This window comes from Armigeres subalbatus, chromosome 2, assembly GCF_024139115.2.
Source record: "Armigeres subalbatus isolate Guangzhou_Male chromosome 2, GZ_Asu_2, whole genome shotgun sequence".
Classification (NCBI taxonomy): domain Eukaryota; kingdom Metazoa; phylum Arthropoda; class Insecta; order Diptera; family Culicidae; genus Armigeres; species Armigeres subalbatus.
In genome coordinates this window covers 400768045-400784514 of record NC_085140.1, presented here as the reverse complement: position 1 = coordinate 400784514, position 16470 = coordinate 400768045, and the positions used below count along the sequence as shown (strand labels likewise).

Genomic DNA, 16470 nt, shown 5'->3' with positions numbered 1-16470 from the left:
AACTTTGACTTGTTCCGATAACTTCAATACCTGAGGCCCATAGGTCAATTGATCGCCAATCTATCTTCTTCTTCTCTATATAATAAAAATGAAATGGTCTGTGCTCGTATCCGCATAACTCGAAAACGGCTGGATGGATTTTCTTCATACCTTCAGCAGATATGTTCGTTATCGCTTCCGACGGGTTTATATGATATTTCCTCATGCGAAAATGACGAGTGGGGGTTGAGTTAATCATGAAAATAAAGATTCGCATGGAAATTTTGCATGGGCAGTTTACAACGCGCATTTTCGCCTACTATGCAGGACAACGTCTGCCGGGTCGACTAGTAGTTGATAAAATTAAATCAAAGTAGAAAAATGAAAGACTGTTTGGTTTGATTCACAATTTATTTGTATTTGTTCGGATCGATTGACATCTGCAAAAGTTGGAATATGCAAGTAGCATGCAATGTGGATTTAATTTTTTTGCCTAATGCGCGGAAGCTCATGAAATATAATTTTCTTTTCTCTTGAGCACGATTTACTAAAAATCTATTACTTTTTCAGGAGGCAAATGGTCTAATTGAACAGTGTTACTAACTAGATTGAACGTGTAGTGATGTTATTGAGCGATCTGTTCTAGTATTTAAATATGGTAAACTCTTTTGAATGGGAAGATGGAACGTAATGAGATATAGTCATCTTTGTTATCAAATATAAATATAAATCGCTATCGTTTCATTGGTTTCATTTAAGCGTATGTCATATTTGTTGCTATCATCTGTTTCTGCATCTACGATTCTCATTTTGCAAAGTTTTGTACTTCGTACCTACTCTTGGTAATACGGATACGATGTTCATTCATGATTTTTCAGTGCTCCATGCCGTACAATACCAACCTATTTAAAATATATGATTTTGAGCAAATTATTACGAATTGCCTAAAATACCTTTGAATTCCCATTCATGGCAAGATGAATATTCAAATTAAGGATTATTATATGCATCATTATATGCTTCTTTTTCGTTGTCTATCACATCACCCATTATTGGGAAATTGTCCCCTCGCAGCTTACGGTTCATTGAGCTTTTCCACAGTGAGATTTTTAAGTCAAGTAACCATTTTTGCAATCATGTACCTGAGACAACACGTCTATACTGTTATGTTTAGTGAAGTCGAAACATTTTTCTACACGTAAATTTCCTAGTCCGGACTTGGAATTCAGCCAACTTTTACATGGTTTTGCTTTGTAGCCTCGCAACATACCACTGGGTTAAGCAAGATCTCGTCTAAGTCAGATATCCACGCTAAATTCTATTCGAGACGAGAAAGTGAATAACACAAAGGGAAGATCCATTAATTACGTAACGCCGAAAATGGCAATTTTTAACCCTCCTCCCCCCTATGACCCATTTTTTTGTTTGAATAATTGAAAATGTTTGTATGAATTGTCACACTTTAGGCCACTGGAGCCCCTTCCCACCTCTGAGCGTTACGTAATTTATGGGTGCTCCCTAAACTGCAGTTAAGTTATAATACACTTGGGTATTTGTCAAGATCTAGATACACTTAAAGTGAGGCAATCTAATGGATCTGTGCAAACTCGTATTTTAGACTTGAAAGAACTTAAGAAGCTTAACAAGCTTTAATTTTTTTTTATACAGTCACTCTCAAAATTGAGCGTACACCATGGATTAGATGAATGTATTCGAAAATTCCAAAGGAAATTTAATTGTTGGCTCGGTTGTTTTTAATGCATTTCAATATTCATCCCTTCCTTCAATGTATGCGTACATAAAATGGTTGAAATTTTTTCTCTAAAGTTCATTTATTTGAAAATAATCTCAAAATACGCCTATTAGATGTGACAAAATTGAGCGTACAGCTAATGTTTTTCTATAAAATTTCTTATTATAAACACGATAAATGTGTTTTAATATTGTTTTTTCATGATTATATTTATGATAATAAACATCCGCTACTTAAACATTCAATGTTTTGAAATTAAACCATGTTTTAATCAAAATGGCGAACAAGTAAGATGTATAAACAATGCTATTTAAAAATTCAATGCTGCTGGGCAAAATAAATGCTCTAAGATATGGATTTCACCGGCATCGTGTCTTATATATGATAGATAATCAAAATCGAGCGAGACATACGATAAATTTGGGAAAATTCAGTCGGTAAGTGATGAAAACAGATGTAAACATACAAAGAAAACGACAAATGTTGGGAATGGCATATTTCAAATTAAGTATAACTTTATTTAAAAGTCGATGTATAGGTAGCTTATAAGCTCAGGACACTCATTAATAATAATATTAATAAAAGAGGAGCACACGGATACATTATAAGATGTCATTTTATATTTGAAGACTCAGTCACCGTAGGAACAAATTTGGTTGAATCATTTAAATTCACCAAGGTATCATTAAATAAGCTGCCGAACTCTTAAAAAAGTTTATTTTTACTCGCCACATGGAAATCATCCAATTGTATCCCTTATGGTAACAGACCGTGGAGTTCAATCTAAATTTAATTATGAAATTACGATTTTAAGCTATCTTTTCAATATTCAATCAGAAGTGCTCTACGGGATTGAAAAGCTGTTTTTATGTTCGGTACCTTAACATGCACCTTGTACTTTTAGAATTTGACTGTGAATGATTGGATTCAATAATATTACTCTTAATGGTAGACCTGAGACAATAATCGAGCTTTAAAACAAATTTAAGTTAAAGACATACTTAATTTGAATTATGTCATTCCCAACATTTGTCGTTTTCTCTGTATGTTTACATCTGTTTTCATCATTTACCGACTGAATTTTCCCAAATTTATCGTATGTGTAGCTCGATTTCGATTTTCTATCATATATAAGACACGATGCGGGTGAAACATACACATTAAAGCATCTATTTCGTCCATCAGCATTGAATTGTTAAATAGCAATGTTCTCACCTCTCACTTGTTCGCCATTTTGACCAAAACATGGTTAAATTTCAAAACATTGAATGTTTAAGTAGCGGATGATTATTATTATAAATATAATAATGAAAAAACATTAAAATACATTAATCGTGTTTATAATAAGAAATTTTATAGAAAAACATTAACTGTACGCTCAATTTTGTCACATCTAATAGGCGTATTTTGAGATTATTTTCAAATAAATGAACTTTAGAGGAAAAATTTCAACCATTTTATGTACGCATACATTGAAGGAAGGGATGAATATTGAAATGCATTAAAAACAACCGAGCCAACAATTAAATTTCCTTTGGAATTTTCGAATACATTCATCTAATCCATGGTGTACGCTCAATTTTGAGAGTGACTGTATGAGGCTTTTGTTTTGATATTTTGTATCAAAATCGGTTTCTAACATAGTAATTTATAAACCAGTTCGATCACTCATCGAAACTTGTGAATATTACACTCAGCAATAATTATATATTGGTGAACAAGAAGAAAAAATAAAAATATAATTAATTTATATAAAACTGTGCGCTATTGAACTCAATATCTGGCATCACAATGCATGTTTCCTACAAGTACCGTACTCCGGGGGAACTTTGATCGCCGAGGTAACATTAATCAGTTTAACCATTTTCAAGACATGAATAAATTGATAAGAAAATTATTTTGAGCTTTTTAGTGGAATGTCCTCACTTGTCATAAGTCGAGTTTGTACCTTCCCATTTAATTCCACCACTTGATTGTACCTTGACAGTAAGGACGTCTTCAGTGTCTCGTACTTGATGGACTAGTCGAGTCAAGTACGAGACACTGAAAATGACCTTACTGTTGAGGTCGAAAAACGTATCTGTCAAGGTACAATCAAGTGGTGGAATTAAATGGGAAGATACCAACTCGTCTTATGACAAGTGTTGAAAAAATTATTATTTTCTGTTATTACAAGTACTTATTGTGAGTTAGGTATCTTAATCTTGACTAAATTTGCAGCTGAATGATATGCATTTGTTTTGTTTGTTTTTATTTTGTACGTCAAAATTTGAACAATAAAATCAACATTATTTTTTGAACTCATGGCAAGCTGCCAAATAAGCACTCAAAACAAATTAAGCTCGTACCCATAGTTATTTAGTCGCTTCAGCGTAAGAGATTCTAACTTGAAAATTCAAAAAACTCGACAAATAATATTTGCAAAACAAATTTTAAGTTATCAAATAATCAAGAATGTAGTAGTAGTATAATGTAGCAGTACTCGTTCCAAAAATACAAAAAAAAACAATGATTTCACTACCGGAAGAATGTTGACGAACAATTAAAAAAAATGATCAATGTTCCCCCAGATTACGGTACCTTAACAAAACCAGCAAAACGTTGGCAAACGCAGTAGGGAAATTGTCATTATTGGGGACAAACTTAAAAGCAAATGCTGATTTAGCTGTAACTAAAACAAAGTCCTTATTTCCTGAAAAAAAAACTTATAAATATTGAAAATTCTTCCGTGCAAATAAAAAGAAGCTTGAACCATGAAAAGCTCTACAATCACAAATGATTTATTTCACATCTTCCACCTCCTTCTCAATCCCATTTCCCCCCGGACTATCAATTCCATTGAGCTCATTCTTCAGAAAAATCTCCTCAATATTCACCAACGACCGGGGTGTTCGTTTTGGGCTCAAAACCCGCCTATCGTCTTCGTCAAATTCACTATCTTCGGTTTCCGTATCGCCAAACTGCAAACTCTCGATACTCTCGGCATCGGCATTGTCCAGAGCGTCCATTAGTCCACTGTCCGTGTTGTACGATTCCAAATCGATGAAGTACTGCTCGTTCTCCAGGATCGCCGTACGCCACTCTGTGTTGTCGAACGATGGCTGGTTGCCGCCGTACTCCACCGGAAGAACGTCCTTCGAGACGTATTTATGCAGCGAGGCCAGATTGTTTCCGTGCAGGTGTATCTGAAAAGGAATGGTAATCAAAGGTCAATAGAGTATTCTATTATTCATGATACACCCTCTCTCTTAGCCGTGCTGTAAGATGGGCGACTACAAAGCAAGGCCATGCTGAAGGTGCTGGATTCAATTTCCGGCCCGGTCTAGGAAATGTTCGTGTTAGAAATTTTCTCGACCTCCCTGCGCAGTCAACACAAGATCTTAAATGATGTTACATAAAATGCTAAAGTGGAGGCGATATAGGTACTTCCCCATACAACATGTATGTATATCGCCTTCACTTTAGCATCTTATGTTGCATCATAAACGATTTTGTGTTGACTGCGTGGTATCATCGTATAAAAGTATCATCGTGCCCACACATCATCTATTCATCGACTTCAAAGCCGCATATTATACAATCTTTTTTATTTTTAACTTTATTAGAGTGATTTTTAAGTTTTTAACAGAGTTCATCACTTTAAGAGTAGAATATATTATACAATCGATCGGGACCAGCTATGGCAGCTAATGCACGAAAACGGATTTCCGGATAAACTGATACGATTAATCAAGACGACGATGTATCGGGTGGTGTGCGTAGTTCAAGTTTCAGGGGTAGTCTCGAGGGTTACGGAACGCTCAGAGGGTTGTGGCAAGGTGATGGTCTTTCGTGCCTCCAATTCAACATTGCCTTGCAGGGAGTAATACGAAGGACAGGGATTGACACGAGTAATACAATTTTCACGACGTCCGTCCAGTTATTTGGTTTCGCCGACGACATTGATATTGTGGCACGTAACTTTGAGAGGATGGCCTACATCAGACTGAAAAGCGAAGCAAAGGGGATTGGACTAGTCATCAACACGTCGAAGACGAAGTACATGATAGGAAGAGGCTCAAGAGAAGACAACGTAAGCCACCTACCACGAGTTTGTATTGGTGGTGACGAAATCGAGGTGGTTGAAGAATTTGTGTACTTAGGCTCACTGGTGAACTCCGATAACGATACCAGCAGAGAAATTCGGAGACGCATCATGGCAGGAAATCGTACGTACTTTGGACTCCGCAAAGCGCTCCGATCGAATAGAGTTCGCCGCCGTACCACATCGACTATCTACAAAACCCTTCTTAGACCGGTAGTCCCAACGATTTAACAACCATTGCCTTATAATGTAAACGGAGCGGTTGGTACGAGATGTCCCCGTCCAATGGCTTAATTGTGAAATCAAGTTAATAATTGATTCTCACAGGTATTTTCAACAACGCTGCATAGTAGGCCTGGCCGCTTTTATGTTTGAACTACATCTATAATGTACTTCAAACATAAATATTGACAAGAAAGGTAATAAATGTTGTCGAATCTATCACTTTCCAGGATTCTTTCACGAACTGGCTATGTATGTGTAGACTAGACTAGACAAGACTAGTACCAAACTGACTATCTACAAAACGCTTATTAGACCGGTAGTTCTCTACGGACACGAGACCTGGACGATGCTCGTGGAGGACCAACGCGAGTTTTCGAAAGGAAAGTGCTCCGTACCATCTATGGTGAGGTGCAGATGGCGGACGGTACGTGGAGGAGTCGAATGAACCACGAGTTGCATCAGCTGTTGGGAGAACCATCCATCGTTCAAACCGTGAAAATCCGAAGACTGCGGTGGGCCGGGCACGTAGCCAGAATGTTGGACAGTAATCGGGTGAAAATGGTTCTCGACAACGATTCGACGGGAACAAGAAGACGCACAGCGGGCAAGATGGATCGATCAGGTGGAGGACGATTTGCGAACCCTCTGCAGACTGCGTGGTTGGCGACGTGCAGCCATGGACCGAGCTGAATGGAGAAGACTTTTATGTATTGCACAGGCCACCCCGGCCTTAGTCTGGTAATAAATAAAAAATATTGGCAATATAGGCAATTTGACAAAGAAACAGGTCGTCTTTTTTGCGAAACGATTGGATGCTTATAAGAAAAGTTATAAAGGAAATACTGAATCATGGGAATTTCAATTTAACACGTAAAGGAATAACATCGATATCAATAATGAGAATTTTTGTTTTCTTCATAACTTTGCTTCCAAACAACAAATCGCTTCGCAACAATAACTGCCTTTCAGCTTAAAAAGTATTCTATGTAGTCATTGTGTTGATTATATAAAAATAGTTCATGAGCCACCTTACAGAACGGTATTCACAAAACGTTTATATTTCAAATTATTTTCCGAGCGCTGGAATGTATTTAATGAGGTAATGTGGCTTGAATGATCTGGTAGGGGATTTGAATTTGTTCAAACTGCAATCCCATCTGTTTTCATGTCGATTAAAACAAAGGAACTTCCTGGATCATGATGTTCGCCTTATATTCCACCAGAGTTTTTATTTTTCTGTTTTCGTTTCGGCTAAAGAGTTGTTACAGTTGGCTAGAGCTATACCACCTTTTTTGTCTCTTAGATAACAACATATATAAAATTATGTAAAATCGGTGTGCTATGAGCAAATGAATAAGATATGTGGTGAAAAATTAAAAAAAGAAAAGAGAAATATGAAGAAGACGCTTCGATTGGAAACACCGGTGAGATCTTATAGACGAGCTGAGGCGAAGGCGAGTGTAGCCAAACGAACTGTCAGTTAGTGTAGCCAAACGAGCATGACGTCACAATTGCAATCCAAGCAACAGAGCGTGTGACGTCAAATTCGCGTGGTACACTGTGAAAAAATGGAAAAACACACTAAATCGAAATGACTCAACCGTGTATCCGCTCGTCTATGGAACCTATAGTGTCTATAGTGAGATCCATCCATTACTGCTGTTTGGTACACGGGAATGACGGTGACGCTTTTTCTATGTGACTCATCCGTATCAGAATAAAGGCTTAAGAGCTTCGCACAGTGGATGCGCTTGAGTACGTTTTGACAGTTTCCCATAAAAAAATCTGTTAAACCGTACGTGGGCGTATCCAATGTATGGGCTCTACACGAATGAACGTTCTGAAACGGTGGAGTAGCAACAGATGGATGTTGCGTTCGTTAGGTTTAGAGCTTACGAAGGGAAACGTCCAACATAATCAAGGGGTTAGAAAATCAGACCTTTATGTATTGTCGTACGGCTTATGGTATTATCGCCTGGGCAGATTTGAACTGGGGCACGTGACCCATCAAATTAGATATTTTCCCTGAAACTGGGGTACACACGCCAGAATTTTTCTGAAAATAAAACTGATTTTTCGCCAATTTTGATGATGGGGTACAAGTTTATATTTCTATCTCGGCACCAACGATTCGATACGTTGGAGTTGTAACTGGATAATTCATTTGAAACTGGATGAAGAATGAGTGCCTGGCGCAATTTTGTTGCTTACTTTTTAATAAATACATGTTACTTTAATGCACCGCACTAAATCAAAATATAAAATTCAAGAATAGATTACTTCATATTTTCTTGCATTAAATTTTACTGTGAGTTGTTATACAACTCGAACTTATGAATTAAGTTAGAATCTCTAATCCCTGACAGTATTTCTAATAGTTGAATTTTACATTAGTACATGCGGGGAGGGGTTTCAATGTATTATTATTATTCTTTTCTCATTTCAGAGAGCGAGTAATGGCGCTTAAACCTAGGCTAATTAGCCAGGGCAAGTCTAGTACCTTGTCCCATCCCAGAAGACTAAAACCCAGGAGAACGGAGTGACAAATTTCTTAGCATAGTCACTCCCAGCGATTTAAAAACATATTATATCATTTGCTTATGATGATATTCCTAAACTATAATCCCTATCAACCACCCACAATTCCTTGACATCTATGAGGGCGTCGGTGAGTCGCTGGCCTCTCGTAAAGTAGATGTCATATCATCATTTCCTTCCCTTCTCTAGCAACGGAGAAGATGGGCGTGGTTAGCAAAGGTAGCTTTCATGTTTTATCATTTTGGACCTCCAATTGGGTTGCTATTAAATCCAAAATAGTAATCCATAAGCAGTTGGAGCACAGAGAACAGACGTTGAAGCTCCACTTGCCATGTTGTGATAACTTTTTACTGTTCATTTTGAAAATACTTTGGAATGTCGCCGGTATCCCGTGCATAATCAGCGCTAGCGTCATCAAAAAATGCCACTGTGCGCTAGTGTCGTTATGCATGCAAGAGCATACCAGCGCCATCGTGTTGTCAAAATGAGATTGTGAGTTGCAATGTCGACGTCGATGGCGTTGAGGTTCGGTGTGTTTGTTTACACATGTTTTGCAAGAAATTTTGTTCGAGCCTCCATGTCTGTTCTCTGTGGTTGGAGTAAGAAAGTTATAGAAATATACATGACAGCTATCAGTATGCAATCTAAGAAATACTCCGTTACCACGCAACGCAAAAAAAAATGATGTTCGCATTATATTCCACCAGGGAAAGCATCAAGATATGAAGATGGCGTTTGCATGCAAGTTTTTGAAACGGACATGGAACATTTTTAAGTTAAAATCACTGAGCCTAAACCCAAGTAAAACGGAATAGAAAACAATTATAACGCGCAGATCTGATGATAAATAGTTAGATCAGATTTGTTTATACCGTTTCGGGTATTGATTGAGCAAAAATTATGTTTATAAACAACATGACAGTCCTTCGGAAAACGTAAATTTATTCAAATTAGCGCTATTCATCTAACTATATTACTCGGACGTGTTAGAGAATATCTGAGGACAGATTCGGATTCAGCTAGCCTAAATCTACTGGAGACGCATCAATTGGTTCTGATGACCCGCAAAGGTTGAATTTTGTTCCACTGTGAAATTTATTCTGTTCAATATTGTTTACAATTTAAAACGAAGATGGTGCCATAGATGATTTGCCTGTCCGCAAACCGTTTCTTTATGCTCAAGATACTCCTCTGCGCTTAGACATTGACTACACATTACTACACTCTTGTCGTGATCCAAACGAGATTTCTAGTCTCGACCGTTTGTCTCAACAATACTCAGCTAACTGATTCTCACTCCGTTTTCACACTATCAACTTTAGCATAATCAACGTCCATAGCTTACGCGTCTACGCGCAGTTGAAACGTGAGTACGACAGCTACCCAAGCCACGACGCCAAAATTGTCATAGGAGATTTAAACGCTCGGATTGGCCAAGAGGAAGAGTTCAGACCGACTATTGGGCGCTGAGCCCTCCCGCCTGACCAAGAATATTGCCTCTCGCAGCACCTATCTCCCACACAGCCTTCCGTATTGGTACACCTGGAGATCACCACTCCAGACATAATCACAAAACGACCAAGTTCTGATTAATGAACGGCACTTCTCTGACATTATCGACGTCAGGACATATCGTGGTGCTTACATCGACTCTGACCACTATCTAATAATGGCTAAACTGCGCCCAAAACTATCCTTCATCAACAATGTTCGGTACCGACGGCCGCTGTGGTACGACCTAGAGAGTTAAGCAACCTGATGTCGCCACTGAATAGTGCATATGCGCAGTATCTCGAGGCAGCGTTGCCGGAAGAGGGTGAGCTCGATGGGGCCCCTTTTCAGGACTGCTCGAATACAGTAAAAGCAGCATTTAACAACGCAGTAGACAGCAACGTCGGGTATGTGGGACGACGTCGACGGAACGATTGGTTCAACGAAATGTGCACACAGATTGTGGAGAACGCAGCGCGAGCGGTTGCGCTACAGAAAGAGACCCGGCAGAACGTGGAACGCTATAAACGGAAGCGGAGACAGTAGACCCGCCTTTTTCAGGAGAAGAAACGCCGCACCGTGTTTTGGGTAATAGATTCCTTTTTAGCATTCTACCACTGTAAAACTTTGTCCAATAACTGTTCTGCGGCGATACTGCATCGAACTGTTGTTCGTCTAGCAAGAGACCAATATAGTCCGGCAAACAATCGATCGCAGAAAATGAAAAGCTTAATGTTTTTTTCGTTTTGCCTTTCTCGTATACTAAGTATACGGTAAAGGCTATATGATCGCTCCAAAAACAAACTTTTTATAGAAGGCCCGGAGACCCATAGTGTTATATACCAATCGACTCAGTTCGACGAATTGAGGTGATGTCTGTGTGTGTGTGTGTGTGTGTGTGTGTGTGTGTGTTCGGGCACTTATCCTCAACCGATTTGCTCGCAACAAATTGCATTCGACGCAGAATCCTTTCCCATTGTTTCCTATTGAAAATTGGCCAGGTCGGACTATGGGATCGGAAGTTATAACCAAAATACAAATTTATACGCAAAAATCGCGTAAAAATGTCACTCATTTTTCGGGCACTTATCGTCAACTGATTTGCTCACAATAGTTTGGATTCGACGCGGAATCCTTTCCCATTGTTTCCTATTGAAAATTGGTCAGATCTGACTATGGAATCGGAAGTTATGGCCAAAATACAAATTTATACGGAAAAATCGCGTAAAAATGTCACTCATTTTTCGGGCACTTATCCTCAACCGATTTGCTCGCAATAAATTGCATTCGACGCAAAATCCTTTCCCATTGTTTCCTATTAAAAATTGACCAAGTCTGACTATGGGATCGGAAGTTATGGCCAAAAATTTTTTTGCCTTTCTCGTACAACTAAGTTGTACCGAAAGGCTATCATTTCACTCCGAAAACGAACTTTTTATAGAACTCTCTGAGACCCATAGTATTATATACCAATCGACTCAGCTCGACGAGCTGAGCACATGTCTGTCTGTCCGTGTGTATGTGTGTGTGTATGTGTGTGTGTATGTGTGTGCGTATGTGTGTGTGTATGTGTGCACAAAAGCTATAAAAAACATTAGACAACTTTTCGTATAGAAATCCTTAACCGATTTTTTCGCAACAAGTTTCATTCGACAGGGGACAAAGTCTTGTTGATCACTATTGAATTTTATAACGATCGGTCATTGCGTTTTAGTTATGAAGTTATGAAGTTATGAAGTTATGAAGTTATGAAGTTATGAAGTTATGAAGAAAATGGTACATCGAACCATATAAACCCCATATAAGGTTGGTATCTTAACTAAATGCGAGAAAGGCACCACCAACGCTAGGTGGATTAATCTGGGTTTTTAATAGAAAAATCACAAAAAAATGTTACCTATATTTCGGACACCTAACCTTGATCGATTTACACGCAACAAGTTGCATTCGACGCAGATTCCTGTCCCATTTTTTCCTATTGAAAAATGGCCAGTTATGGCTAAAATGCAAACTTTTACGAAAAAATCGCGTAAAGAATGTCACTCATTTTTAGGCATTTATTTTCAGTTTATTTGCTCGCAACAAGTTGCATTCGACGCAGTATCCTGTCCCAATGTGTCCTATTGAACATTGGCCAGATCGAAATATGGGATCGGAAGTTAAGACCGAAACACCATTTTTGCTTTTTGTCTACAAAGTATACGAAAAGGCTATATGTTCGCTCCAAAACCAAACTTTTACAGAAGGCCTGGAGACCCATAGTGTTATATACCAATCGACTCAGCTCGATGAACTGAGATGATGTCTCTGTGTGTGTATGTGTGTGTACGGTGCGTGCACCAAAAGTGCGAAAAGTTTAGCGCACTTTTTTGGTACTTATTCAAATCGGACTATGGGCACAAAAATTATGGCCAAAATGCTTTATGTTATAAAAAAGCGCGTAAAAAAGTCTAGCTCAAAAAGCTCTAGCAGAAACTTTACTCTTAATCACACCGACCACAAGAAAGTTTGCCTACAATAGAAACGTTTTTTTATCACCACAAATTTATGTAAGAACGTGGCCGACGCTATTTTCAATTTCAAATATTATTCATTATTCAATTTGTATAATGAAATTGGCTAATTAGATACATTATCGTTTGATTACCATTCTTGAGTTTGTTTCAATTTTGTTCGAACTACAACCTCCGAGTTATGAATATTATCGCAAAAATGTCAATTATGATGCACGTGCATCACTTAAACACACTCCACATACTTTGTAGTACATTTTCTTCGTATTTAGCTTCAATCATGCAAACAAAAAAAAAATTGAAATTTTGTATGAAATTTTTTTCCCGTTTTTGGCAACATCCCCATTTTGGCAACTTTAAAATCCGGTCGTGTTGCCAAAATCGGGAAGGGACTGTATACCAGAGTAGATTACTCACCCGTCTTCGAATTTTATCTTTCAAGAATGGTTTCAGCACCGCCAGAATGGCATCAAAATAGAACGGCTCGTGCAACACGTGAAACGCTTTGAACCGCATGGGGAAAGCCTCCTGCACCACTTCTACTGTCTTTCTAGCCAAATGTGGCGATAAATACCTGGTTTTGCAATAGAAAAAATAAATTATCAGAATTGCATGCACAATTAGTTTGATTTTCTCACCTAGCATGGGCAAATCCCAGTCCGGCCATATCCAACAGCACCACCAGACCACCAATTTGTGTCTCCGGGTTACGTACCGCGTCCTCCAGGGCGAGCACGTTGCTTCTAAATACGTAGTCTACTGGAATTTTGTATGGATCACATTTCTCTGAAAATGACAAGAAAAAGTGAACTCCCGTCGTATTCAGATGACATGTAAGAACGAAAAGGCAAACTTTTTATGATGAGGAAAGTTTGCTAGAAAATCTGTGTACAACAGGATAGATGGCGAAAACTTTGTCGTGATTTCGAGACGGTTGATCAGTTATGTGGCTTCGAAAGTTGTTGTTGGGATGAAAATAAGGGTAGCAAAAAAGCACAACAGAGATGAACTGCTTACCAACTCTAAATAAATAAATCTGTCGTCCGCTTTCATCCTTTTTTGGAAGCATACATTGTATTTGCATCTCTAGCATGAACTTCATTTCCGATGGTGGAGAAACCTTGAAAATCTCCGGATATTCGTCCTTCATTTTATAGTATTTTTGCATCTGTGTTTTAATAAAGAAACAAACATATGTTAGAACTCGCGCTTATTTAGACATTGAATCCAATTTGTGAACAAAGTCTACTAACCATTTTGAATGCTTTATCCACATCAAATTTCTTTGCGCGCAAAAACCGCAGCAAGAACGAATCATCCCGGCGCCCTCCAAGTCCCCTTTGGTGGTGCTCAGCGTAGATGTTTAACTGTTGGCGCAGTTGTCGTATCTTGGTGTACGTTAGGTCGCCTCCCGTTTCACCCAGTTCTTTTTCGGCTTTCTCTCGAAAATTGCAATCTGTTGTAAGAAAGTAGTACACTTTACAGGTCAGGTCAGGCAAAAGTCATTAGCGAAATGAAAACAAGCACATACTTGGCCCGTAAACATTTCTCAGCGAGACAGCGTAATAAAAGGGATAATGATACCGGGAATTGGCAATTTGCCATCAGGTCATGGTGGGAGGAAGTGGGGTTTGGTGAATTTGAGTCAATGAACATAACAATAGCAAATAGTCTACATGACTGAGATGAACTTGATTAAATACTGACCTAGATTCTTGTTCAATTCATACTCCAACATGGCATTTTTATCAAGGGTGGCTGTCTTTCCGAAAATCCTGCGCGGGCTATTGATGGGCGTACTACCAGCACTCGACATTTTTGGTGTTATTCAGATAGTTCTACGTAACCTATGTAAGTTGTTATTTGTTGCACTAACTGCGAGCCTTAATTTTAATCAGATCAGCAACATATACTATTTTGCATAGGAGAACACTAATGAATTGACAAACTAATTATTCGTTGTGTCATGACAGTGCATAATGTTGTTGCCCAACAGTCGAAGCCACGATGCTGTACGATATAAATGAGAGAGAATTAATAATAAGAGAATTAATGTTTTATTAGCAATGATTTGAATACAGTGAATAAAAAGATCTATAGGAGAGGTGTTTTGAGTAATGTAGAGCAAACAAAAATCTTTGTTTATTTCCACATCATCATGTCATATGGAAAGGACTTTGAAATTTGACATCTATTCTGGTTTCTCAGGGGCTTCCGAAAGCGGTTACAAGGAGCCAGCTTGATAAAAAAAATTCAAAAGCATCATTTTCAAATTGTTATTTGAATATACTGAAGTGTGATACCTGTTGGTTCAATCTTGCCAATATCACCCGGGGGCTTCCGGAACCGTAATGTAAAGCAGTAGTGAGGACAATTTATTTTTAATTTAATTGGTTTGAAATCACTCAAATTACTTAAGGGTCAGTAATTACTTAAGGGTCTACAACCCAATGACTAGCCCGTTAATCAAGTTCTGGATAACCATTTTGCTGTAATAACCTGTACCAGGAAAAAGTAGTATGGGTTTTGTGCAGATTCAAGATTATTATTGTCTTTATTATAAAGGCTTGCCGCCCTAAGCTGGCTTATCTCAGATTCGAAATAAATTTGCTTGTTTTATTCAAAAAATGTTCATGTGATCCAAAAAAGATCATTTCGGTCGCATTTAACCTAGCGACTTTTCGGATCCCAGCATGCCAGAAACTTGTACAAGCACAGTCAGTGGTGGAAAAACAAAACAAAGCCATTGAATATTAGATGATATAATTTGACTTCTTCATTGGGATCTATTATATCTATAATAAGTCTAAACATATTTGTTTTGTAAAATTTCTTCGGCATTAGATGATTGAAGAAGAATGACCATAACGTCTCCAGTGTTAATTACAAATATTTCCAAAAAATTACCAGATGTTGGTCTAAAGTTGTATTTTTTTAGTCCTGATGCTTTTGATAGCGACTCCGACCATCGACCAACTCCCTTTAGAGTTGAATTTTATTTACTCACAATTTACAGAGCCCTGTAGTGTCACCAATTTACCAACAGACTCACTTCCGAATGGGAATTTTCTTAATTTGAATAGGTCCGATGTCGATTTCGGTCACCAACCAATCCACAGTTGGGTTTTTTTATGCGACTAGGTCCAATAGCGATTCCGATCATCGATCAACCCACTTCTTAGCTGAATTTTATTGAACTAACTAGGTCCAATGGTGTCTTCAAACCATTGACATACTCCAGAGTTGAATTTATCTTGATCTTAGTCTTAACAAAATGCTATTTTTTGCTGAAGAAGTCTTCGCTTTACTGGCTTCCAATATTGTTTGGGGTTCATCCGATTTTAATTTTAATTTTAATTAATCCATTCCAGAGCCGAGTAACAAATAGGACTATGAATCCTATCATCGGTCAACTTACGTCAGGTTTTTTATATAACTAAATCCAGTAATATTCCTTCAAATCTCCGACCGGCTTTGGATTTTTCTTGATCCAATGGTAATTTCGACCATAGGGCTTTTCGTTATCCAACTAGGTCCGGCAACGACTCTTACCATTTACAATCTCACTTCAGTGTTGGATTTTATTGACCCAACTATATCTAGTAGTGCGTAGGTTTACGAAAAAATACATTTCGAACATAGATAAGATACAGAAATAATTGAGGAATCATTTATAAAGTGCATTTCTATGAAACTTTATGATTTTGATCCCTGTCACTCTTCTCAAATCACTTTGGCATTGCTCTCCTAAGTACCTTCCTTAGCCGTGCGATAAGATGCACGGCTACAAAGAAGAATAAGGCTCTGTTAAATTTCCAGAATATTTTGCGAATAGTAAAAAAATGCTTCGGAATTTCAAACATTTCTAGAGGGATTTCCTGCAATAT

At 38.1% G+C, this 16470-nt stretch overlaps 1 protein-coding gene across 3 annotated transcripts in view; it reads right to left on the bottom strand.

Annotated features, from left to right (window-relative positions):
• Window positions 1–377: 377 nt before the first annotated feature.
• Window positions 378–16470, bottom strand: part of LOC134213288 (alpha-tocopherol transfer protein-like) — a 39509-nt gene continuing 23416 nt past the window's right edge. For all 3 annotated transcript variants that reach the window (XM_062692196.1, XM_062692194.1, XM_062692197.1), the window contains 6 exons: window positions 14291–14593; window positions 13837–14039; window positions 13601–13751; window positions 13222–13369; window positions 13001–13157; window positions 378–4917 (listed from right to left, as the gene is read on the bottom strand). In XM_062692196.1, the coding sequence (XP_062548180.1) occupies window positions 4513–4917; window positions 13001–13157; window positions 13222–13369; window positions 13601–13751; window positions 13837–14039; window positions 14291–14399 (1173 nt within the window). In that variant the 5' untranslated portion in view covers window positions 14400–14593 and the 3' untranslated portion in view covers window positions 378–4512. The remainder of the gene's footprint in view (window positions 4918–13000; window positions 13158–13221; window positions 13370–13600; window positions 13752–13836; window positions 14040–14290; window positions 14594–16470) is intronic.